Raw genomic sequence first — 26,568 nt, forward strand, 5'->3', positions numbered from 1 at the left:
TTCCTCCCCCGCCTCTTCTCTAATCCCACCCCCCTCATCTCCATCTGAATGCCAAAGCCACTAATTCCCCTGCAGCAGCCAGAACGTTCAACATCTCAAAAGAGAATTCTTCTGCAGGGTTTCTCTCCAGCGAGAAAGCGTCCACTAATTAGGGACTCCTGGTTATCTTTTGGGAGTGGGTAGGCATAAGGGCCCCGGGAATGGAAGGGTGTGAGTACGTCTCTTATCTCTCCAGTTGCCTTCTGGGGTACTTTTTCCCATTTTTCCCGCATGGGCCAGACGAATATCCTCGTTCCCTTGAACACCTCACAACCTTTGACATAATTATCTGTGACAAATTGATTTAAAACGTGACAGCAGGAAGAGAAACAGGAATGTCTCGCTTGGCCTTCTGGGAGTTGTAGTCCCGCTGGTCCCTGGGCTGCCTGGCTGGTCCAGGAGCTGCGGACTACAGCTCCCAGGGCTGCTCTGAATCCCTACCGCACAAGCTCAGAGCCCCATGCCCGGAGGCGGTGGTTACGTTGTGTCTATTGTATCCCTGGTCGTGTGTGTTTGTACATTTCTCGGGACGTGAAATTGAGAGTGAAAAGCATGGCAGATGAGCAAGAAATCATGTGCAAATTGGAAAGCATTAAAGAGATCAGGTAAGTGGAACATTGCAGCGCCCCCTCAGACCCCTTGAGGCCCCCAAAATACCCCGCTGCGGGAGAGAGCTGAGTTACCTACGGAAAGTATCTATTGTTAAGCTACTTGTGGAGAGGGGCGGGAAAGGAACACATTCACGGAATTCAAGGATAGGAGGGAGGCTGGAAGGTGTCGGGAATGAGGCTAGTGGAGAAACTGACCAAGAGAGACCTTTTGCCAGATGTCAGAGAGAAAGCCAGATGGAGACACACGGGGGTTGGGGAGGACGGGGTGGGAGTGGGCGGTGGGTGGTGGTGGTGGTGTTGGTTCCAAGACAGCTTTTTTCATCTTGGGGTGGTAGTTGGGGGACAGCATTCTTAAATCCATTATTTTTTTAGGGTTTGTTGGCTCCATGGTGTATGTGACTCCTTGCTCTTTCGCAGTCAAGATTTTTTTCAGTCTCCTGATCAACTTCAGGACCTAGAGCTCAGGCTAGCCTTTTGAGAGCAAAGTCCAGCACACTGGGGCTGGTGGTGGCCGCCAGGGACTGAGAGCTGGGGGTGCAGAAGTATCCGGCAGGCTGGGACTGGTAGGACGGCAAGCACTCGCGCGTGTTTATTTTTTGCATTCACACATTCACCACCTTCTTCCTCTCCTACCGGGTGCTCTGTAAGGGGGATGGGAGCAATGGAGACGGGGGGAGGCGGTGGCTGTGCCAGATGGTGGGAACTCAGCTGCAGCTTTAAGGTGCCAGAGGTGAAGGGCAGGCCAGCAAAGTGGGAGTTGCCTGCGTACTGACCCTTTCCTTCCAGGCGCAGCTTTGGCAAGGTGATGATGTTGTCCTTGCTCAGAACACAGTATCGCCAGGCAAGTAGACTGTCTGGGATCACACCAGGCTTTCCTTCACCTACTCTGCTTTGCCAGAACCAGTCCCCCTCGCCGGCCCCAGCTTCCACCCTCATTTTGAGGGTGGCCTGGGTTGGACAGTCTCCCTTTAGAGCTTTCATGGAACCCGGGGGAAAGGATGTGGATATCAAGTGTGTCTCTTTAAGAAATAAGACTTTAGACCAAGAGACTTAACCCTTGGAGTTGATGTCTTTGGTGAAACTCACACATGTAGGTGGTTTAGGGAAGCACTTGAGCTTTTTTGTCCTTTGGAGGGGTTGCATCTCTACTTCTGCTGGGGTGTAAAGGGAAGGGAACTATTATTTATTGAGCACATGGTATGCCAAGTTCATTGACCCACTACTGCTTATTTCAGCAAGAGTCCTGAGAGCTTCCTACACCTCATTACAACTGGGAAAATGGAAGGTCAGAACATTTAGGTAACTTTCCCAGAGTCAAACAGCTTGAAAATGCCAGATTTTGACAGGAACCCAGTCAATTTGTGTGCAGAGGCGCTGGTTTTCCCACTCTATCCCACAGAGGGTCTAGGAAAGGCTGGGGGGTGGGCGGTTATGTTGCAATATTTTTCTGCAAAATCATAAGGAAATAAGGAGTAAGATACTTTGGTGTGTCAGAAGGCCAGCTATCATAATAACAATATAGCTAATAAGAAGCTTAGGCCTGCAAGTGAAGAGCCTAGATTTCTGTTCTTACTGGATTTTAAAGAAACCTCTTTCCCACCCCAAAAGAAGGTACAGTTGGGAGAAAGGGAAGTAACCCTTCCCAGTGCAGACCACATGGGGAGCCTTTACCCTTACCATTATAAGTCAGGCATTCCTACTGCTAGCTGGGATGGCTACATCAGTGGCCTACAGAGAGGGCTGAGCTCCCACCACCAGCCAGCAGTAACAAGGAGCCCCTTGCAAACCTGGAGGTCAACCAGAGACCCAGTGGAGAACCTGGATTAAACTGCTCACTTGCTGCAAAAGGAACATGGCAGGTCTGCATAACCAAAAGTTTTAAAAGAGATCCATTGTCCAAATATAATTTTTAGAAAAATCACTTGCCATACCAAGATTATCAATTTAAATGACAAGAGAAAGTAAATCCTTGTGAACATTGAGATGACACAGATGTTAGAATTATCTTACAAAGATTTTGAAGTATTCACTAAGTGATTGCAACACACTTAAAACAAATGATAAAATCAAATACCTCAGCATATAAATAGAAAGTCTTAGCAAGGTTATATAAAACATAAAGGAGAACCAAATAGAAATTTGTGAACTGAAAAAATACAATAGCCAAAAAAAATTATACAAACTGAGTGGATGGGCTCCACAGCAAGATGGAGAAGATAGGAAAAAAAATAAGACAACTTAAACATCAAACAGTAGAAATCTCACAATCTGAACGAAGGAAAATTAGATTCCAAAAAAATAAGAAAAAAGAAAGAATTAAGCAGAGCCTCCAGGCCTGTGGGACTATAACAAAAGATCTAACATTTATGTCAACAGAATCTCAGGAAGAGAGGAGAAAAATTCAGGACTAGGAAAGTACTTAGAGAAATAGTGGGTAAAACTTCCCAAATTGAGCAAAGGACATGAACCTCCAGGTTCAACAAGCAAAACAAACACCATCAGGATAAATGAAGAAATTTACACCAAGACACATCATAATCAACCTTCTGAAAACAAAGGCAAAGGAAAGATCTAGAAAGCAACCAAAGAGAAACAACACTTTACCTATACCTTCAGGGGAAAAAGTTTAGAAGACAACAGATTTCTCATCAGACACTGATGAGGCCCTAGCAGAAAGTGACACATTTTCCAAGTGCTGAAAGAAGAGAATCATGAATCCTGAATGAAATCCCAAATGAAACCCTAAATCCTATGTCCAGTGATAATATCCTACATGAATAAAAGGATTAATCAAGACATTTTAAAGTGAATTGAAGCAGGGAATTTACCAATAGGAGGTCTACCTTATAAGAATGACTAAAGTAAGTTCTTCAAACACAAAACAAACAATAAAAGGAATTTTGCAAGGAAGAATACAGTGAGCAAAAGCATGGGTAAATACAAGAGAAGTCTTTTCCTCTTGAGTTGTCTGAATTATGCTTGATGATTGGATCAAAATTTATCACACTGTCTCATGCAGTTCTCAGTGTATGTAAACACTTAAGACATTCATGTCACAAATAGGGGAGTGTAAAGGGAGGTGAGGTTTATATTTCACTTGAGCTGATACAATGATGACATTAGATGACTGTGATAAATTATGTATACATAATGTAATAATGAGAAGAAACACTAAAAAAGCTGTACAAAGGGATACACTCAAAAACATTATAGATAAATCAAAATGGAATTAAAAAAAATTTTCAAGTCACCCACAGGAAAGCAGGGCAAAACAAAAAACAAAAACAAAAAGAACAAAAACTAAAACCAGATAGAACAAACAGGTAACTAAAATGGCAGGCTGAGCCTTAACATATCAATAATTTTGTACATATAAATGGTCTAGACACCAATGTGAAAGAGTGGATTTAAAAAGAAAACAATCCAACTATATACTATCTATAAATAAATGCACTTCAAATATAATGATATAGGTAAGCTGAGAGTAAAAGGAGGGGAAAAGATACCATGGAAACTTTAAAAGAAACCAGGAGCAGCTATGTTAATGTCAGATAAAGCAGATTTCAGAGCAAAGACAAATCCCAGGAACAGAGTGGGATATTACATAATGAGAAAGGGTCAAACCACCAAGAGGACATAACAATTCTAAATATGTATGCCCCAAAAGTCATTTAAATTAGCTTGCTTTAGGGGCGCCTGGGTGGCTCAGTTGGTTAAGCGATTGCCTTCGGCTCAGGTCATGATCCTGGAGTCCCGGGATCGAGTCCCGCATCGGGCTCCCTGCTCGGCAGGGAGTCTGCTTCTCCCTCTGACCCTCCTCCCTCTCATGCTCTCTGTCTCTCATTCTCTCTGTCTCAAATAAATAAATAAAATCTTTTAAAAAATAAATAAATAAATAAATAAATAAATTAGCTTGCTTTAGACAATTTTACAGTAATATACAAAGGTTACATCACTTGGTTTAAGAATTTAAAGTGGGGAAAGTACTATAAATACATACCTGATGTTCACACATGGGACAGGTAAACATGTATGGGAGGGGGAAAGAAGGAGGGAGCAAAGGAAGGGGTAGAAGGAACTGGAGAAAGGAGCTCACATTTGTTGATCACCTAATTTCAGAGCTCTTGGCTCATTTATATTTGATTGTCTTAGTGGAAATCTGTGGTAGGAATTATTATCCCCATTTTACAGTAATGATACTGAGGTTCAGAGAGGTTAGATAACCTATCTATGGTCACACAGCTAAGAAAAGGAAGAGAGAGTACATCCTCCTATTCACATGGCATACGCATTTCAACAAATGCTGATACTCTCATTAACTATTATTTACAGTTCTTTAACTGCTCTAGTCTCAAATCCCTAGAAGGTATGAGCAGAGCAGCCTATTTCTGTTAAAAAATAATAATAATGTCACTTCTGAGCTTAAGTAGCTGTGATGATGGCAACATCATCAAAAGACCTGATTAAGACAAGCTGGAAGCTAGACAGACCCCCCCAGGCCCAGGCCCAGAAAGAAACTCATTCATATTCAGTGTTCATGCATACCAGTGGCAGAATTTGAAATGGGAAATGTTTCAGGAATAGATTCTCCAACCACAGACCATTCCCTACTCCTGACTCTGACCACAGGTCCAGCCCTGTCTTTTCTCTCAATTCCAACCACACTCCCAATACTGTGCTTCATACCATAGCCCCCAAATCTCACACTGGTCTGTTTTGCCAACCTATTCGTTAGGCTTTCAATTGGTGGTGAAGAAACATGCAGATATGTAGAAAGGGGACAGGGAGAATAGAACAAAAGAAAGGAGATAGAAAAGAGGGAAGAAAAGAAGCTATGAGGCAGAGAAAGTGAGTGCAGCCATCACTAAATGAACCAGAGCCCTTCACCAGCTCCCCAGATGCATACTAATATCTCCTTATCATGCACATTCCATTCATACACACACATTACATCCAACCATGCCCTGGTGCACACATATCTATACACAATGAGTTTTCCCCGCTTAAGAAAGGAAAAGACATTTTGGAAGTATAAACAGGTGTACCTCATTTTATTATGCTTTGCAGATAGTGTTTTGTTTTGTTTTGTTTTGTTTTTACAAATTAAAGGTTTGTGTCAACCCTGCATCAAGCAAGATTTTGGGTGACATTTTTCCTATAGCATTTGCTCACTTCATGTCTCCATGTCATATTTTGGTAATTCTTGTAATATTTCAAGCTTTTTCATTATTATTGTATTTGTTATGGTGATCAGTGGTTAGTGATCTTTGATGTACTATTGTAATTGTTTGAGGGTGCCATGAACTGCACCCATATAATGGTGGACTTAGTAAATGTCTGTTCTGACTGCTCTACTGCCCAACTGTTTTTCCATCTTTCTCCAACTCCTTGAGCCTCCCTATTCCATGAGACACATCAATATTGAAATTAGGCCAATTAATAAGCCTACAATGATCTCTAAGTGTTTAAGTGAGAGAAACACATCTCTCACTTTAAATCAAAAGCTAGAAATTATTAAACTTATTGAGAAAGGCAAGTCAAAAGCTGAGATAGGCCAAAAGCTAAGCTTCTTGTGCCAGTTAACTAAGTTGTGAACGCAAAGGAAAATTTCTTGAAGGAGTTGAAAGTGCTGCTCCAGTGAATAATAAGAAATAAAAACAGCCTTATTGCTGATACGGAGAAAGTTTTAGTGGTCTGGTTAGAAGACAAAATAAGCCACAACATTCCCTTAAGCCAAAGCCTAATCCAGAGCAAGGCCCTAACATTTTTCATTTCTGTGAAGGCTGAGAGAGGTGAGGAAGCTGCAGAAGAAAAGTTTGAAGCTAGCAGAGGTTGGTTCATGAGTTTTAAGAAGCCTTCTCCATAACACAGAAGTATAAGGTGAAGGCAAGCACTGATGTAGAAGCTGCAGCAAGTTATCCAGAAATGTAGCTAAGATAATTAATGAAGGTGGGTACACTAAACAACAGATTTTCAATGTAAATTAAATAGCCTTATATTGGAAGTAGATGCCATCTAGGACTTTCATAGCTAGAGAGAAGTCAACACCTAGTTTCAAAGCTTCAAAAAACAGGCTGACTCTCTTGTTAAGGGCTGATGCAGCTGGTGACTTTAAGTTGAAGACAAGGCTCATTTACCATTCTGAAGATCTTAGTGCCCTTAAGAATTATCCTGAATCTTTTCTGCCTGTGGTCCATAAGCAGAATAACAAAGCCTTGATGAGAACACATCTGTTTACAACATGGCTTACTGAATATTTTAAGCCTACTGTTGAGACCTACTATTGAGAAAAAAAAAATGATTCCTTTCAAAATATTGCTACTCATTGACAAGATACCTGGTCATCCAAGAGCTCTGATGAAAACAAACAAGAGATTAATGTTGTTTCCATACCTGCTAACACAGTGTCCATTATGTAGCCTATGGATCAAGAAATAATTTCACCTTTTAGATATACATTTTCTAAGGGCATAGCTGCCATGGATAGTGATTCCTCTGATGGATCTTGGCAAAGTAAATTGAAAACCTGGAAAATGTTCATTCTAGATGTCATTAAGAACACTCATGGTTTATGGGAAGTAGTCAAAATATCAACATTGACAAGAGTTTGGAAGAAATTAATTGCACCCTCATGGATGACTTTGAGGGGTTCAAGACTTCAATGAAGGAAGTAACTGCAGATGTAGTAGAAATAGCAGGAGAACTGAAATTAGAAGTAGAACCTGAAGATGTAACTGGATTGCTGCAATCTCATGATAAAACTTCAACAGATGAGGAGTTGCTTCTCATGGATGAGCAAAGAAAGTGGTTTTTTGAGATGGAATCTACTCCTGTGAAGATGCTGTGAAGATTGTTGAAATGACAACAAAAGATTTAGAATAGTACATAAATATTAGTTGATAAAGCAACAGCAGCTTTTGAGAGGATTGACTTGTTTTGAAAGAACTTCTGTGGGTAAAATGGTATCAAACATCATCACATGCCACAGAGACATCATTCATGAAAGGAAGAGTCAATTGATATGGCAAACTTCATTGTCTTATTTTAAGAAATTGACAAAACAACCACACCTTTTGCCAACCATCACCCTGATCATTCAGCAGACATCAAGATCAAGGCAAGACCTTCCACTAGCTAGAAGATTATGACTCATTAAAAGGTCACATCATGGTTAGCAGTTTTCTAGCAATAAAGTATTTTTTAATTAATGTATGGGCATCTTTTTTTAGACATAATGCTATTGTACACTTAATAGACTACAGTACAGTGTAAACATAGCTTTTTATGCACTGGGAAACAAAAAAAAAATATTGGCTCTCTTTATTGCAATATTCACTGTATTGCAGTGATCTGGAACAGAATCCACAATATCTCAGAGACATGCCTGTTTTGTGGTGTGAAGTAGATTTCCTTAAGTGTAAGTTTCTGTTCTGGGTCCTCTCTTTTTCTTTACACATTCTCCTGGGTGACCAGCTATACTCTTACAGCTTCAAATATTACCTTCAAATCCCCAATCTCTATCCCCCTATCTTCCTTCCAAACTTCAGCCCAATACATCCCACACTGCAGTGGGTTTGTCCACCTGGTTGTTCCACAGATGGTGCTTAAGTTGGCCAACTCTTATGACTTTGTCTCTCCCTACCCCAGTCCAGGTTCTGGTTTAATGCCATTATTCTCCGAATATAACTATTGAAACCTAAATGTCAGTGTTGCTTACACTTTCTTTTTTACAAATTGTCTCTGACTCTTAGCAAGTCCTACTGTTTCTATGTTGGCCATATGGGTTAAATCCCTGCCCCACCCTCCACTTCCACAATAACTGCCCCATTTTATGCCTTCATCAAGACTGAACTGCATGTTTGTAATTCCACCTATAGAATTACTTTCCTGTCTTCATTCTCCTTCCCTGTATTCAATGCCATCCACATTGCTATAAGAACTATCTTCCTAAAGCATTGGTTATTTTTTTTTAAGATTTATTTATTTGAGAGAGCGAGAATGAGAGAGAGAGAGAGAGTACATGAGGGGGGGAGGGTTAGAAGGAGAAGCAGGCTCCCCACCGAGCAGGGAGCCCAATGTGGGACTCGATCCAGGGACTCCAGGATCATGACCCGAGCTGAAGGCAGTTGCCCAACCAACTGAGCCACCCAGGCGCCCCAGCATTGGTTATTATTATGTTCTCTCTCAAACACATTTATCAACTTCCCATTGCCTATAGCAATATTTTTCAAAACACAGGTCATGAACAATATGTTTCATGAGAAAATTAATCAGTTGCCAGTAGCATCTATAAAATATTTTTAAAATATTTTTATTATTCTTTTATTTAATGCAGTTAGCCATCATATGGTACATCATTACTTTCAGATGTAGTGTTCAATAATTGATCAGTTGCGTATAACACCCTGTGCTCATTACATCATGTGCCCTCCTTAATGCCCATCACCCAATTACCCCTTCCCCCCACCGACCTCCCTTTCAGCAAGCCTCAGTTTCTTTCCTATAGTTAAGAGTCTCTCATGGTTTTTCTCCCTCTTTGATGACTAACCACTCAGTTTTCCCTCCCTTCCCCTACAGTCCTCTGCACTGTTTTTTATAATCCACATATGAGTGAAACCATATGATAATTATCTTTCTCTGATTGACTTATTTTGCTCAGCATAATACCATCTAGTTCTATCCATGTCCATGTAAATGGTAAGTATTCATCCTTTCTGATGGCTGAGTAATATTCCATTGTATATGAATACCACTTCTGTATCCATTCATCTGTCGATGAACATCTTGGCTCTTTGCACCATTTAGCTATTGTGGACATTGCTGCTATTAACATCGGGGTGCAGGTGCCCCCACTGCATTTCTATCTTTGGGGTAAGTACCTAATAGTACAATTACTGGGTCGTAGGGTAGCTCAATTTTTAACTTCATGAGGAACATCCATACTGTTTTCCAGAGTGGCTGTACCAGCTTGCATTCCCACCAACAGTGTAAGAGGGTTCCCTTTTCTCTGCATCCTTGCCAACATTTGTTCTTCCCTTATTGTTAATTTTAGCCATTCTGACTGGTGTGAGATGGTAACTCATTATGGTTTTGATTTGTATTTTCCTGATGACAAGTGATCTTGAGCATTTTTCAGGTCTCTGTTGGCCATTTTTGTCTTTTTTGGAGAAATGTCTGTTCATGTCTTCTGCCCTTTTCTTGACTGGATTATTTGGTTTTTGGGTGTTGAGTTTGATAAGTTTGTTATAGATCTTGGATACCAGCCCTTTATGTGATGTGTCATATTCAAATATCTTCTCCCATTCTATAGGTTGCCTTTTAGTTTTGTTGACTGTTTCCTTTGCTGTGCAGAAACTTTCTATCTTCATGAAGTCCCAATAGTTCATTTTTGCTTTTGTTTCCTTTGCCTTTAGAGACATGTCTTGCAAGAATTTGCTGTGGCCGAGGTTGAAGAGGTTGTTGCCTGTGTTCTTCTCTAGGATTTTGATGGATTCCTGTCTCACATTGAGGTCTTTCATCCATTTATAATTTATCTTTGTGTATGATGTAAGAGAATGGTCAGTTTCATTCTTCTGCATGTGGCTGTCCAATTTTCCCAGCACCATTTATTGAAGAGACTGTCCTTTTCCATTGGATATTCTTTCCTGCTTTGTCAAAGATTAGTTGACCATAGACTTGAGGGTCCATTTCTGATCTCTCTTCTGTTCCATTGATCTATGTGTTTGTTTTTGTGCCAATACCATGCTGTCTTGATGGTCACAGCTTTGTAATATAGCTTGAAATCAGGCATTGTGATGCCCCCCAGCTTTGGTTTTATTTTTCAACATTCCCCTGGCAATTCAGGGTCTTTTCTGGTTCCATACAAATTTTAGGATTGGTTGTTCTAGCTCTGTGAAAACTGTTGATGGTATTTTGACAGGGATCACATTGAATGAGTAGATTGCTCTAGGCGGCGTAGACATTTTAACAATAATTTTTTTTAAGATTTTATTTATTTATTTGAGAGAGAGAGAATGAGAGACAGAGAGCATGAGAGGGAGGAGGGTCAGAGGGAGAAGCAGACTCCCTGCTGTGCAGGGAGCCCGATGCGGGACTCGATCCTGGGACTCCAGGATCATGACCTGAGCCGAAGGCAGTCGCTTAACCAACTGAGCCACCCAGGCGCCCCGACATTTTAACAATATTAGTTCTTCTAATCCATGAACATGGAATATTTTTCCATCTCTTTGTATCTTCCTCAGTTTATTTCATAAGTGATCTATAGTTTTTAGATTACAGATCCTTTACCTCTTTGGTTACTTTTATTCCTAGGTATCTTATGGTTTTTGGTGCAATTGTAAATGGGATCAATTCCTTGATTTCTCTTTTTTCAGTCCCATTGTTATTGTATAGCAATGCAATTGATTTGTGTGCATTGATTTTTATATCCTGCCATGTTGTTCAATTCCTGTATGAGTTCTAGCACTTTTGGGGTGGAGTCTTTTTGTTTTCCACATAAAGTGTCCTGTCATCTATGAAGAGTGAGAGTTTGGTTTCTTCTTTTCCAATTTGAATGCCTTTTATTTATTTTTATTTTCTGATTGCTGAGGCTAGGACTTCTTGTACTATGTTGAACAACAATGGTAAGAGTGGGCATCCCTGTCATGTTCCTGACCTTATAGGAAATGCTTTCAGTTTTTCCCCATTGAGAATGATATTTGCTGTGGGCTTTTCATAGATAGCTTTAATGATATTGAGGTATGTTGCCTCTATCCCTACTCTTTGAAGAGTTTTAATCAAGAAATGATGCTGTATTTTGTCAAATGTTTTTTCTGCATCAATTGAGAGGATCATATGTTTCTTACCTTTTCTTTTATTAATGTACTCTATCACGTTGATTTTTTTGTGAATGTTGAACCACCCTTCCATCCCAGGAATAAGTCCCAATTGTTCATGGTGAATAATCCTTTTAATGTACTCTTGGATTCTATTGGCTAGTGTCTTGGTGAGTATTTTGGCATCCGTATTATTCAGGGATATTGGTCTGTAATTCTCCTTTTTGTTGGGGTCTTTCTCTGGTTTTGGTATCAAGGTAATGCTGGCCTCAAAGAATGAGTTTGGAAGTTTTCCTTCCATTTCTGTTTTTTGAAACAGCTTCAGTAGAATAGGTACTATTTCCTCATTTAAACATGTGTTTAAATGTTCCCCTGGGAAGCCATCTGGCCCTGAAATCTTGTTTTCTCAGAGGTTTTTGAATACTTCTTCAATTTCCTTCCTGGTTATGGGTCTGTTCAGATTTTCTACTTCTTCCTGTTTCAGTTTTGGTAGTTTATAGGTTCCTAGATATGCATCCATTTCTTCCAGATTGCCTAATTTGTTGCCATATAGTTGCGCATAATATATTCTTAAGATTTCATTGGTATTGGTCATGATCTCTCTCCTTTCATTCATGAATTTAGCAATTTGGGTGTTTTCTCTTTTCTTTTGCATAAGTCTGGCCAGAGGTTTATCGATCTTATTAATTCTTTCAAGGAACCAGCTTATAGTTTCATTGATCTGTTCTACTGTTCTTCTGGTTTTTATTTCATTGAAATTGCCTCCAGTCTTCATTATTTGTCTTCTCCTGCTTGGTTTAGGCTTTATTTGCTGATCTTTCTCCAGCTCCTTTAGGTGTAAGGTTAGCTTGTGTTTTTGAGATTTTTCTAATTTCTTGAGAGAGGCTTGTATTGCAATGTACTTTCCCTCTTAGGACTGCCTTTCCTGTATCCCAAAGATTTTGAACAGATGTGTTTTCATTCTTATTAGTTTCCATGAATTTTTAAAATTCTTTCTTTTTTTATTTAAATACAATTAGCCAACATATAGTACATCATTAGTTTTGGTGAAGTGTTCAATGAAAATTCTTTAATTTCTGTGTTGACCCATTCATTGTTCCATAGGATTCTTTTTAACCTCCATGTGTGTGAGTTCCTTCCAAATTTCCTCTTGTGATTGAATTCATGTTTCAAAGCACTGTGGTCTGAAAATATGCAGGGAATAATCCCAATCTTTTGGTATCAGTTGAGACCTGATTTGTGACCCAGTATGTGATCTATTCTGGAGAATGTTCCATGTGCACTGGAGAGGAATGGGTGTTCTGTTGTTTCAGGATGGAATGTTCTTCATATATCTGTGAAGTCCATCTTGTCCAGTCTGTCATTCAAAGTCCTTGTTTCGTTGTTGATCTTCTGCTTAGATGAGCTGTCCATTGCTGTGAGTGTGGTGTTGAAGTCCCTTACTATTAATTTATTCTTATCAATATATTTCTTTACTTTGGTTTTTAATTGGTTTATATAATTGGCTGTTCCCATGTTGGGGGCATAAATATTTACAAATGTTAGGTCTTCTGGTTGGATAGACCCTTTAAATATGATATAGTATCTCTCTTCATCCCTTTCTCCAGTCTTTTGTTTAAAATCTAATTTGTCTGATATGAGGATTGCTATCCCACCTTTCTTTTGAGGTCCATTAGCATGATAAATGGTTCTCCACCACCTCACTTTCAGTCTGGAGGTGACTTTCGGTCTAAAATAACTCTCTTATAGACAGCATATAGGTAGGTCTTGCTTTTTCATCCAGTGTGATACCCTGTGTCTTTTGACTGGAGCATTTAGCCCATTTACATTCAGAATAACTATTGAAAGATATGAATTTATTGCCATTGTATTACCTATAAAGTCCCTGTTTCTGTAGCTTGTCTGTTTCTTTCTGGTCTGTGTTACTCTTGGGCTCTCAATTCGACTACAGGATCCCCCTTAACATTTCTTGAGGGCGGGATTGGTGGTCTCATATTCCTTCAGTTTCTGTCCGTCCTGGAAGCTATTTATCTCTCCTTCTATTCTGAATGACAGCCTTGCTGCATAAAGTATTCTTAGCTGCATGTTCTTCTCATTACTAGTACCCTGACTATATCATGCTAGCCCTTTCTGTCCTGCCAGGTCTCTGTGGATAGGTCTGATATTATTCTGATGTTCCTCTCTCTGTAGGTAAGGAGACTTATATCTCGAGCTGCTCTAGGAGTTTCTCTTTTTCTCTGAAATTTGCAAATTTCTCTGAACTATGCCTCACTATTGTACGTCAGGATGTTGACCTATTTTTATTGATTTGGGGAGGGGTCCTCTCTACCTGTTGGACATAAATGCCTATTTCCTTCCCCATATTAGGGAAGTTCTCACCTATGATTTGCTCAAATATAACTTCTGGCCTCTGTCTTCACCCTCTGGCACCCCAGTTAATTTAACATTGGTATATTTCATGGCATCATTGATTTCTCAAAGTCTCTTTTCATGGGCTATTAGTAGTTTTTCTCTCTTTTCTTCAATTTCCTTTCTTTCCATCAACCTGTGTTCTAGATTACTTACTCTCTCTTCTGCCTCAGTCACCCTAGCTGTTAGAGCATCCAATTTAGACTGCATCTCAGTTATAGCATTTTTAATTTCAGCCTGATTAGATCTAATTTCTGCACTATGATATTCTCTAGTGTCTTTTAATGCTTTTTCCAAGCCCAGCTATTAACTTTATAATTGTTATCCTGAACTTCACCTCTGACATCTTACTTATATCCATATCAGTTAGGTGTGTGGAAGAGAATATTACCTCCACTTCTTTCTTTTATTGCAAATTCCTCCTTCTAGTCATTTTGCCCAGAGAGGAATGGATGAGTGAGTGAACAGAATCAAAAATATCAACCATGACCCAAGCAAAATATACACTAGACAAATCTGAAGCGGTCAGAAACCAAAACAGAAAAGCAAATAAAAACAAAACATTAAAAAAAAAGAAACAAAAATAAAGTTGGTCAGGAGAAAGAATATAATCTCACAGGGTGGAAAAAGCAGGGTGATCCACTTATTCCTGAATGAGTTTTGGTCTGTGTGTTAGAAGACACTAAAAATCCCAATATTGCAAAGAAACGTATATATATATAATTGAATAGATCGAAAAACAGCCAAAAATGAAGCATATATCTATAAACTGTGGATGTAAGAAATAAAAGTTAAAAAGCAACTTAGAAACAAAGTGTTGATAAAATTAGAAACTAGTTGAAAAGTGAAAAAAAAAAAAAGAAATGGAAAATTTTAGACTGAGAGATAAACGGATCATGAGAAATTCCACAAGTTCTATATGCTGTTTTCCCCTAGCGCTTGATTTTTACAGTCTTGTGGGATCCGTAAATTTACGGATCCCACAAGCTAAGCTAAGATCCCACGGATCCCACAAGCTAAGCTAAGCTAAGAACACAACTGCATGTGTTCTTCCAGTTGGTCTTCTGGAGGAGGGACCTGCTGTGGTACTTCTCATGTGTCTTTGCCTGGACAGCTTTGCACCACCCTTTTGCTGGGGGGGGGAGGGGGTTCAATATGAGCTGGTCCTCTGCCTGGCTTTTGTCCCCTGAAGGCTTTCTTTCCCTGTTTAGAGGATCAAAATAAAAATGGCCATACCCCATTCTCCAGCCCCAGAGTTGAAAGATCACAGTCCCCTTTATTTAGTAAACCCTCTGGGATAAAAGGTCTTCACTTTCTTTTGTGTCAAACTCCATAGAATGTGCGGTGCATGCCCACAGCAATCTTCCCAGGGGGAGTCTGAGGGCCTTGCATTACTGCCCTTTGTAGGACCCTGGTGCTAAGAGTGGTCCTGGGATAGTGCACATTCCCACTCTGCCCCCGCCCCCCCCAGCTGAGTGTTTCCGTACTGTTGTTTACAGGGCCACTACCCTGAGAGCTGTTGCCTGTTCATGGGCACACCTATCCCACCCCTCCTTATATTCATATCAATTAGATCTGTGGCAGAGAGTATTACCTCTGGTTCTTTCTTTTGTTGTGAATTCCTCCTTCTAGTCATTTTGCCCAGAGTAGAATGGATGTATGAGAGAACAAAATCAAAAATGTCAACCATGACCCAAGCAAAATACATATTAGACAAATCTGAAGAGGTGAGGCCAAAAAAGAAAAGAGAAAAAAAAAAAAAGGAAAAAAAGAGGGAATATAATCTCCCAGGTGGACAAAACAGGGTGATCCGCTTGCTTCTACATGTATTTTTTTTATTTAAATTCAATTAGCCAACATATAGTACATCATTAGTTTTTGATGTAGTGTTCAATGATTCATTAGTTGCATATAACACCCAGCAATCATCACATCATGTATTTTGTTCTGTTTGTTAGAAGACATTAAATCCCAAAATTGTAAAGAAAGCAAATATATATATATATATACACATATTATATATATACATTATATATATATGTATACATATATGTATATATTTATTTTTGTTAAATAAAATATATGTTACATTAAATATATGTATATATTTATACATATATATATGTATAAAATTTGAATACATTGATAGGAAGCCAAATATGAAGAATATATCTAGAAAATGTAAAGGTAAAACTGAAATTTTAAAAAAAGACTTAAAGAAGCGCCTGGGTGGCCCAGTCGTTAAACGGCTGCCTTTGGCTCAGGTCATGATCCCAGGGTCCTGGGATCAAGCCCCGCCTCAGGCTCCCTGCTCCACAGGAAGCTTGCTTCTCCCCCCTCTCCCACTCCCCCTGCTGTGTTCCCTCTCTCACTGTGTCTCTCTCTGTCAAGTAAATAAATAAAATATTTTTTAAAAATAAAAAAAATTAAAAAAGACTTAAAAACTAAGTGCTGATAAAATAAGAAACTTGTAAAGAAAAAAAGAAAAGGAAAATTTTAAACTGAAAGATAAAAGAATCATGGGGAAAAAATCTCAAATTCTGTATACTATTTTCCCCTAACGCTGGAGTTTTGCAGTTCTGTGTGTTCTGTAACCTTGGTATTTGCCTGATGTTCCAGCTGGTCTTCTGGGGGAGGGGCCTGCTGCACTGAATCTCAGGTGTGTTTGCCTGGGCAGAGTTGCACTGCTCCTTTCCAGGGACTATGCTCAGTGTAAGCTGCTCCAGGTTGCTTTATGTGGCTTTTGTTTCCTGAAGGCTTTCTGAGCTGCTTTAGGGATGAAAACAAAAATGGTGGCACCCCAATCTCCAGCCCCAGAGCTGAAAGATCAGGGCCCCCTCTCTTCAGTAAACCCTAAGGGAAAAACAGTCTTCACTTTTGTGTGCACTAAACTCTGCAGACTACTGCTGTGCGTACCCTCACTGATCCTCCCGGGGGAGAGAGGGTCACAGAGGGCCTGCCACTTGCAGGGCCCTCACACTGAGAGCAGTTGCCCAATCATTGGTGCTCCCTGCCCCCATTCCCAGGGGAAGGAGGAGGGTTGCCACGTTTCTGCCCTTTGCAGGGCCACCACATGGGGAGCGGTCACCTGATCATGCCACAGCTTGTGGTTTATGGCAAACCGAGATGACAGCCCACTCCTGGACTTGCTGACCAGAGCCGATTTCCCTGCTCCAATGCTTGGGAACTCTCCCAGCTCAGGCACCCCCATTCTTTCTGTTACCCTGAGAATCCTAAGACCACACTGTCCCACCTAGAATTCTGCCCTGCTTCGTGACCTGAGCACCTTTCAGGCAGGAACATCTCTCACTGGAGCAGACTTCTAAAAGTTCTGATTTTGCACTCAGGGGCTATATCACTTTCTGGTAGCTGTCTTATGGAGGATCCCTCCCCCCCACCCTTTATCTTCCAATATATCCTCTGTGATTCTCTTCTCCGCACCTCCTACCTTGCAAAAAGTGGTTGCTTTTCTATTTGTAGAATTCCAACAATCCTTTTCTTACATCTTAGGTTGAATTCATAGGTGTTCAGAATGATTTAATAGATATCTAGCTAAATTCAAGGGACCAGATGAAATGAGGTCCCCTACTCTTCCACCATCTTGTCCGAGTCCTGTAAAACATTTTTTAAAATAACAAAATATGATAGAAAATATCAGCATATATACGTAAGAAATGGTAAGTATTCTTTTCAGAAACTTCTGTTTCAAGTTTTTATCTATGTATGTGTGTATTGGGTCATACTATGAAAATCATTTCTTGCTGTAGGTCATTTCTTACTGTATGTCTACTGGACAGATATTTGCGTACATTTGTTTCATTCATGCCCCTCTGCCCCACATGTCTGGCCCAGACCCACATTTCCAATCTTACCTGCTACTACTCCTTTTCATTCAACCTATCCTTTATCTACATGAATGTTCCTTGCTCTCTTATACACTTTTACTCCCCCAGGCCTTTGCCAATGTCAATCCCTCCTTGAACACCCTTCCCTCATTCCAAGCCTGTAATTCCTAATCATTCTTCAAGGAAGACCCAGAACAAACCCCACTTCTTGTCCAAAACCTTCCGAATACGCCAGTCCAAATGGATCACTACCTTTTTGGGCTCCCACAGGAAGATTTATTATTGCACTCAGGTTATTCTGTCTTATCAAGGTTTGAATTGGCATGTATCTCCTTTCCTTTCTTCCTTCATTCAGTCATTGCTCTGGCAGCTTCAGCAGGCTCCTCTGTCACCTAGCTTGAGAAATGACACAGCCTCAGTGCTCACTCAACTGCCAGTTACAGGAGATCTGGTACCTCTGGAATTTAGATATGGGTAAGTCAAGCCAAACAATGCTGATCACAGGAAAGAGAATGGGAAGGAGTTGACATTTGTCAGTGAGCTGTAAGAAAGTCTTTAAACTCAACTATTCTAAGGTATCTGCTTTTCTCAGAGTAGCTGTTTTCCCAGATGAGCAAATAAATATTAAATGGAGGAACACTTGATACTTAGGGAGTGTTCTGGCTACTAGAGAAAGCAGGAAAAGCTTGCTCCCCTTTCTTCATTCAGTGACATTTACCAACCACCTGTTCTGGGCCCTACACTGGACTAGTATATTCTGGGGGACCATTAAGGTAAATTAGACATGTTCTCAAGGATCTTAGAATTAAGGTGAATAGCTGTGATCTCTCCCCTGAGTTCCAGACTCATATATCCAACTTCCCACTTAACCAACCCCATTGGATGTGTCACTGGCATCTCAAACAACCTCCAACAGAACTTTCAATTCCACTCCCACAGCAACATTCTCCTTTCCTAGTCTACCCCATCAGTAGTAAATGTCTCCCCAACCCCAAATCTGGAACCATTCTTCATCCCTCCCTCTTTCTTTTTGAAACAATAGTGTAGTGATTAATCAAACATTAGCACACTGGTTTTGCATCAGGCTCTACCTGGAGGACCATTGAAATAGATTGCTGGGTCCCATCTCCAGTTTCTGATTCAGTAGATCAGGGGTGGGGCCTATGCATATGCATTTCTAACAAGTTCCCAGGCAATAGTGTTACTACTATTTCAGGGATCACACTTGAAAAACCACTGCATTAGTAAGACCTAGTAGGTTATACCTATATAATATATTCTGAATCTGTCCACTTCTCACCATTTTCATAGCTCATCAACAAATCTATGCAGTTTTCCATCCATCTTCACTACCCAGTGGCTTCACTTGATCAGCCCATCCTCAAGTTCTACACGTCCCAGCTGTCCTACCCTGCTTATTGTGTGAGTATTGGGGCTAAGTCACCTCTGAAGCTGGATGACAGATGAGCTTGCCAAGTTTGGCCCAGGAACGAATATTCCATTGCCCTAGAACCTCCCCTCCTCTCTACACTTCCTACTCCATGTTAGCCAGCAAAAAGCCATTGGAAAGAAGTCAGCCAGCTGAGTCGTTTTTGTTTTGACTCAGGATTCTGTCTGGATAGCTGTGGCCTAGGAAGGTCAGATATCCTGTTCAACAGTTAAGAAAGACTATGACCCCAGTGATTGTGGGTAACCCTAAGGAAGTATATTGTTGTTTTCCTGTGATTCTGTGGTCAAACCTGGTGTACTTTAGCCTCTTGTGAGGATTTCATTATAAAACTTTCCACATAAAATTACATCTTTAATGACTTGGATGCTTTCCTCACTTGTAAGGCCAAATATGCCACAGATTCTACCTCATGGAGTCATCTAAGACCTCTGTGCAAGGCTACACTGAGTTCTACTTCTCAGGTAGAATTTCCAAGGTTCCAGGAGGTTCCATGATATGCCCTGTTTCACCCTGAAAATTGGTGACTACACCAGGACAAGAATTCACCTCCATTTGTTTATTTTTTGTCGCTTGAGATCTATCATATGAGGAAAGTTCCTTGGTATGGTGGCAAGGTTGATTAGGCTCACCACAATAGAGTCTCCACTTACTGGCTTTGTGATCTTTAGCAAGCCACTTCTCTCAGCCTCAGAATTTTCATCTGTAAAAATGAAGCTAAACATACCTATTGATATTATCATGATGGAGATTAAATTAGATGACATATAAAATGCCTAGCACAATTGCTGGAACATAGGAGACACACACACATACACACACCTACTATTATTAAACAGAACTTTTCTGAACACCCAATTTCTTCTCAGTTCCTGGCACTTATAGACTCTTAATAAATGTTGACTGAATGAATCAAATCCTGCCCCCCCCATGGTAATGTCTTTCTTTCTCTGAGGCTACTTAAATTACAGTCAATACCCTAAACTTACTACCTATTTGGTTTCATTTTGTCACTCCAAATGTAACTGCTGAGCCCTGCTTATGGCCAAAGCAGTGTGATGGATGACGGGGAGTTTACAGAGAGAAGTATGAAATTGTGACGGTCTCCAGAAAGCTCTTGTGTGTATAATTATCTGGATTTTAAATGGCTTCATGTGTAAGTCTGTACATTTAGAGGACCCAGAGGACCATAGCTGCATTCTCTTGGGCTAGTTCTTTGCTCTTTTTGGACATTTGTTTCTTCATCTCTGAAATGAAGAGGATGAATTTGATTGGTAGCTTTGAAATATTCTCTGAGGAGCCCTGGGAGTTCCATGGAGGTATATCACGGGCCACTCTAATAGAGTCAGGCAGAGTTGGATTTGAAGAGGGAACTCTGGGGGTCCCACTTCCACTTCAGCCATAACAGTTACAATTTGTTCTATTTTCTATATTGGGTCACAATTTTTTATTTGAAGGAAGAGGTCTACTCATCAGTCACCCACAAGATCCAGCACACTGTTGGAGTAAATGGTACTTGCTTAATAAACTTTCTTTGTCCACTTGATTGATAGAAAATGTGAAGAGAAAGAAACTAGCATGATGTCTACTCTGTAGGTTAGAGAAAGGAGGGACATTTTCCTTAAATTTAATCTTAGCCCAAACTATCCAGTTACTGGACAGAGCATAGAAAGTGGGGCATTAGATACTGAATGTGAAGAGCATAGTAAAGGCAATTAACCACAAGGGTAACATATCTGCATTTTTTGTTTCATCATTAACCCCCTCCCTAGTCCTCCTGGGTACCTCCATTGACCAACTCCATTAAAAATCTATTTCCTCTACACAAGCCTTCTGGTGTGTCATTTATTTTCCTGGAGAAACAGGAACAGAGGAGTAGAAAGAGCTTAGAATTTGGGTTTAGACGGTGTTGTGAATTAAATTTAATTCTGAGTACAGTAAGAATTCATTGGAGGATATATGTTTAACAGCTCTATTGAGTTGTAATTTACATACTGTAGAAAACATCCATTTTATGTGTACAATTCAGTGGCTTTTAGTAAATTTACAGAGTTGTACAACTATCACCTCAATACAATTTTAGAACATTTCCATCATCCCATAAAAAGCCCTTATGCCCAGTTTAAATTGATCTCCATTCCCACCCACAGCTCCAGGCAACCAGTAATGCACTTTCTGTCTCTACAGATTTGCCATTACAGGACTTTGCATATAACTTAGCATGTTGGTTTTGAGGCTTATACACATTGTAGCATATGCCACTGTTTCTTTCCTTTTTATTGACAAATAGTTTTTCATTGTATGGGTACACCACATTTTGTTCATTTGCTGACCAATTAATGAGCATTTGGATTGTGTCCACCTTTCAGCTTCTATGAATATGTTTCTCTGAACATAGGCATATAAGTCATTGCATGGAAATACGTTTTATTTTTAAGATTTTATTCAAATTCCAGTTAGTTACCATACAGTATAACACTAGTTTTAGGTGTAAAATATAGCGATTCAACACTTCCATACAACACCCAGTGTTCATCACAAGTATACTCCTTAATCCCCATCACCCATTTAACCCATCCCTCCCACTCACCTCCCTTCTGATAACCATCACTTTGTCCTCTATGGTTAAGAGTCTATTTCTTGGTTTGTCTCGCTCTTTTTTTCCTCTTCATTTATTTTGTTTCTTAAATTCCACATATGAGTGAAATCATTAGGTATTCATCTTTCTTGACTGACTTGTTTCACTTAGCATAATATTCTGTAGTTCCATTCATGTCATTGCAAATAGCAAGATTTCATTCTTTTTTATGCATGACCAATATTCCATTGTCTATATATACCATAACTTATTTATCCATTCATCAGTCAATGGGCACTTGATCTGTTCTATAATTTGGCTTTTGTAGGTAGTGTTGCTATAAACATCAGGGGGCTGTTTGGGTAAATACCTAGTATTGCAATTGCTGGGTCATAGAGTAGCTCCATTTTTCACTTTTTAAGGAGCCTCCATGCTGTTTTCCAGAGTGGCTTCACCACTTTGCATTTTCACCATCAGTTCAAGAGGGTTCCCATTTCTCCACATCCTTGGCAACACCTTTTTTTTTTTTCTGTTGTTAATTTTAGCCATTCTGACATGTGTTAGGTGATATGTCATTGTAGCTTTGATTTGTGTTTCCCTGATGATGAGTGATGTGTTGAACATCTTTGCATGTGTCTGTTGGCCATCTGGATATCTTCTTTGGAGAAACTTCTCTTCATATCTTTTGTCCATTTCTTAACTGGGTTATTTGTTTCTTGGGTGTTTAGTTTGATAAGTTCTTTATAGATTTTGAATACTAACCCTTTATCAGATATGTTACTTCAAAATATCTTCTCCCATTCTGAAAGTTGCCTTTTAGTTTTGTTGATTATTTCCTTCACTACGCAGAAGTTTTTTATCATGATGAAGTCCCAATAGTTAATTTTTTTTTTTGTTTCCCTTCCATCAAGAGACATGTCTAGTGAGAAGTTGTGACAGCCAATGTCAAAGAGGTTGCTACCTGTGTTCTCCTCAAGGATTTTGATGGATTCCTGTCTCACATTTATGTCTTTCATCCGTTTTGAATTTATTTTTGTGTATGGTATAAGAAAATGGTCCAGTTTCATTATTCTGCATGTGGCTGTCCAGTTTTCCCAACACCATTTGTTGAAGAGACTGTCTTTTATTCCATTGGATATTCTTTCCTGCTTTGCCAGAGATGAGTTGACCATATAGTTGTGGGTACATTTCTGGGTGTTCTACTCTGTTCTATTGATCTATGTGTCTGTTTTTGTGCCAGTACCATACTGTCTTGACGACCATACCTTTGTAATATAGCTTGAAGTCTGGAACTGTGATGTTTCCAGCTTGGTTTTCTTTTGCAAGATTGCTTTGGCTATTCAGGGTCTTTTGCAGTTACATACAAATTTTAGGATTATTTGTTCTAGCTCTGAAAAATGCTGTGGTATTTTGATAGGGATTACATTGAATGTGTAGATTGCTTTGGGAAGTATAGACATTTTAACAATATTTATTTTTCCAGTCGATGGGCATGGAATGTTTTCCGATTTCTTTGTGTCATCTTCATTTCTTTCATAAGTGTTCTATAGTTTTCAGAGTACAAATCTTTTTACCTCCTTGGTTAGGTTTATTCCTAGGTATCTTATGGTTTGGGCTTTAATTGTAAATGGGATCAATTCCTTGGTTTCTCTTTCTGCTGCTTCATTATTGGCGTATATAAATGCAACAGATTTTTGTACATTGTTTTTGTATCCTGCACCTTTACTTAATTTGTGTATCCGTTCTAGCAATTTTGGGGTGGAGTCTTTTTGTTTTCCACACAAAGTATCATATCATCTGTGAAGAGTGAGAGTTTGACTTCTTCTTTTCCAATTTGAATGCCTTTTTTTTCTTTTTGTTGTCTGATTGCTGAGGCTAGGATTTCCAGTACTATGTTAAATAACAGTGGTGATAGTGGACATTCTGGTTTTGTTCCTGACCATAGAGGAAAAGCTCTCAGTTTTTCCCCATTGAGGATGATATTAACTGTGGGTCTTTCATATATGGACTTTATGATGTTGAGATATGTTTCCTCTATCCCTACTTTGCCGAGGGTTTTTTATCAAGAATGGATGCTATACTTTGTCAAATGCTTTTTCTGCATCTATTGAGAGTATTCTCATCCTTTCTTTTATTAATGTGGTATATCACAATGATTGATTTGCAAATATTGAACCACTCCTGCAGCCCATGAATAAATCCCACTCAGTCATGGTGAATAATTCTCTTAATGTACTGTTGTATTTGATTTGCTAGTATTTTGTTAGTATTTTATTGAGAATTTTTATACCCATGTTCATCGGGGATATTGGTCTGTAATACTCCTTTTAAGTGGGGTCTTTGTCACATTTTGGAATCAAGGTAATACTGGCCTCATAGAATGAGTTTGGAAGTTTTCCTTCCATTTCTGTTTTTTGGAACAGTTTCAGAATAATAGGTATTAATTCTTCTTTAAATGTTTGTTAGAAGGGGCGCCTGGGTTGCTGAGTCAGTTAAGCATCTGGCTTCGGCTGAGGTCATGATCTCAATGTCCTGGGATCAAGCCTGGCATCAGGCTCCCTGCTCAGTTGGGAGTCTGCTTCTTCCTCCCCCTCTGTCCCTCCCCACTGCTCATACTTTCTCTCTTGCTCTCTCTCGCTCGCTCTCTCTCTCTCTCAAATAAATAAGTAAAATCTTTTAAAAAATAACTGTTTGGTAGAATTTGCCAGGGAAGTCATGTGGCCCTGGACTTAACTTTGTTGGGAGATATTGATGTGTGATTCAAATTCTTTGCTGATTATTTGTCTTTTCAGCTTTTCTATTTCTTCCTTTTTCAGTTTTGATGGTTTATATGTTTCTTGGAATTTATCCATTTCTTCCCGATTGCCCAATTTGTTGGCATATAAGTTTTCATAATATTCTCTTATAATTGTTTGTATTTTTGTGATGTTGATTGTGATCTCTCCTTTTTCATTCATGATTTTATTTGTTTGGTCTTTTCCCTTTTCTTTTTGATAGGCCTGGCTAGGAGTTTATGAATTTTATTAGTTTTGTCAAAGAAGCAGCTCCTGGTTTCATTGATTTGTTCTACTGGTTTCTGTTGTTGTTGTTGTTGTTGTTTCTACATCTTTTATTTCTGCTCCAGTCGTTATTATTTCCCTTCCTCTGCTTGGTTTAGGCTTCATTTGTTTTTCTTTTTCTAGTTCCTTTAGGTGTAAGGTTAGTTTGCTTATTTGAGATTTACCTTACTTATTGAAGTAGGCCTGTATTACTATATACTTCCCTCTTATTTCCACCTTGGCTGCATCCAAAAGATTTTGGACCATCCTGTTTTTACTTTCACTTGTTTCCATGTATTTTTTTGTATTTTTTCTTTAATTTCCTGGTTTTTGAATGACCCATTCATTCTCCAGTAAGATGTTCTTTATCCTCCATGTATCTGTGGTCTTTCTAAATGTTTTCTTGTGGTTGACTTCAAGTTTCATAGCATTATGGTCTGAAAATATACATGGTATGATCTCAATTTTTTGTACTTGTTGAGGCCTGATTTGTGACCTAGCGTTTGATCTATTCTAAGGAATGTCCCATGTGCATTTCACAAGTATGTGTCCTGCTGCTTTAGGATGAAATGTTCTGAATATATCTTTTCTGTCCATCTGGTCCAGTGTGTCATTCAGTCATTGTTTTCTTGCTGATTTTCTGCTTAGATGATCTGTCCATTGATGTATAATTGTTAGATCTTCTTGTTGCATAGACCCCTTTATTATGATATAGTGTCCTTCTTCATCTCTTTTTTAAAACATTTATTTATTTATTTGAGAGACTGAGAGTGTATGGGGGAAGGGGCAGAGGGAGAGGCAGAGAATCTCAAGCATTTTCCCAACTGAGCTCAGAGCCCACAGCTTGATCCCACGACCCTGAGATCATGACCCGAGCTGAAATCAAGAGCCACATGCCAAACCCACTGAGCCACCCAGGTGCTCCCCCCCTTCGTCATCTCTTGTTACAGTCTTCAGTTTAAAATCTAGTTTGTTTGATATAAGTATAGCTACTCCAGCTTTCTTTTAACATCCATGAGCATGATAAATATTTCTCCATCCCCTCACTTTTAATCTGCAGGTGTCTTTAGATCTTAAATGAGTCTCTTGTAGGCAACATGTAAAATGGGTCTTGGTTTTGTATCCATTCTGACACCCTATGTCTTTTGATTGGAGCACTTAATCCATTTACATTCAGAATAATTAGTGATAGAAGTGAATTTAGTGCCATTTTATTGCTTGTTTTGTCATTATTTCTGGAGATTTTCTCTGTTCCTTTCTAGTCTTTTTCCTACTCAACAAGTCCCCATTAATATTTCTTGAAGGGCTATTTTAATGGTCATAAACTCCTTTAGTTTTTGTTTGTCTGGGAAATTCATTATCTCTCCTTTTATTGTTAATGAAAGCCTTGCTAGATAGCTTTCTTCTGACCTGCCATGTTTCTATGAAGAGTTCTGCTGTTAACCTTATTTGTCTTCCTTTGTAAGTTAGGGACTTCTTTTCCCTTGCTGCTTTTAGTCTTGGTTTTTTTGTTTGTTTGTCTTGACTGTTTTTTGTTGTAGTTGTTGTGTTTAAATCTCTATATTTTGCAAATTTCACTACAATACATCTTGGTGTTGGCCTGCTTTTCTTGATTTTGGTGAGAGTTCTGTGTGCTTCCTGGATTTGGAAATCTGTTCATTCTCCAGATTAGGGAAGTGTTCAGCTATAATTTCCTCACATAAACCTTCTACCCCCTTTTCTCTCTGTTCTTTTTCTGGGATTCCTATGATATGAATGCTATTACATTTCATGTAGTTATGGAGTTC

General features: G+C 39.4%; 1 protein-coding gene across 3 annotated transcripts in view; it reads left to right on the top strand.

Moving 5' to 3' along the window:
• Window positions 1-535: 535 nt before the first annotated feature.
• Window positions 536-26,568, top strand: part of ZC4H2 (zinc finger C4H2-type containing) — a 65,451-nt gene continuing 39,418 nt past the window's right edge. For 2 of the 3 annotated variants that reach the window (XM_044911710.1, XM_021679869.2), the window contains exon 1: window positions 536-644. In XM_044911710.1, coding sequence (XP_044767645.1) covers window positions 592-644 — 53 coding nt within the window. In that variant the 5' untranslated portion in view covers window positions 536-591. Of the gene's footprint in view, window positions 645-19,029; window positions 19,141-26,568 lie in introns of all 3 variants that reach the window. The other variant, XM_021679860.2, reaches the window with a different exon arrangement.

The sequence above is a fragment of the Neomonachus schauinslandi genome, chromosome X, assembly GCF_002201575.2.
Source record: "Neomonachus schauinslandi chromosome X, ASM220157v2, whole genome shotgun sequence".
In the NCBI taxonomy this organism is placed as follows: domain Eukaryota; kingdom Metazoa; phylum Chordata; class Mammalia; order Carnivora; family Phocidae; genus Neomonachus; species Neomonachus schauinslandi.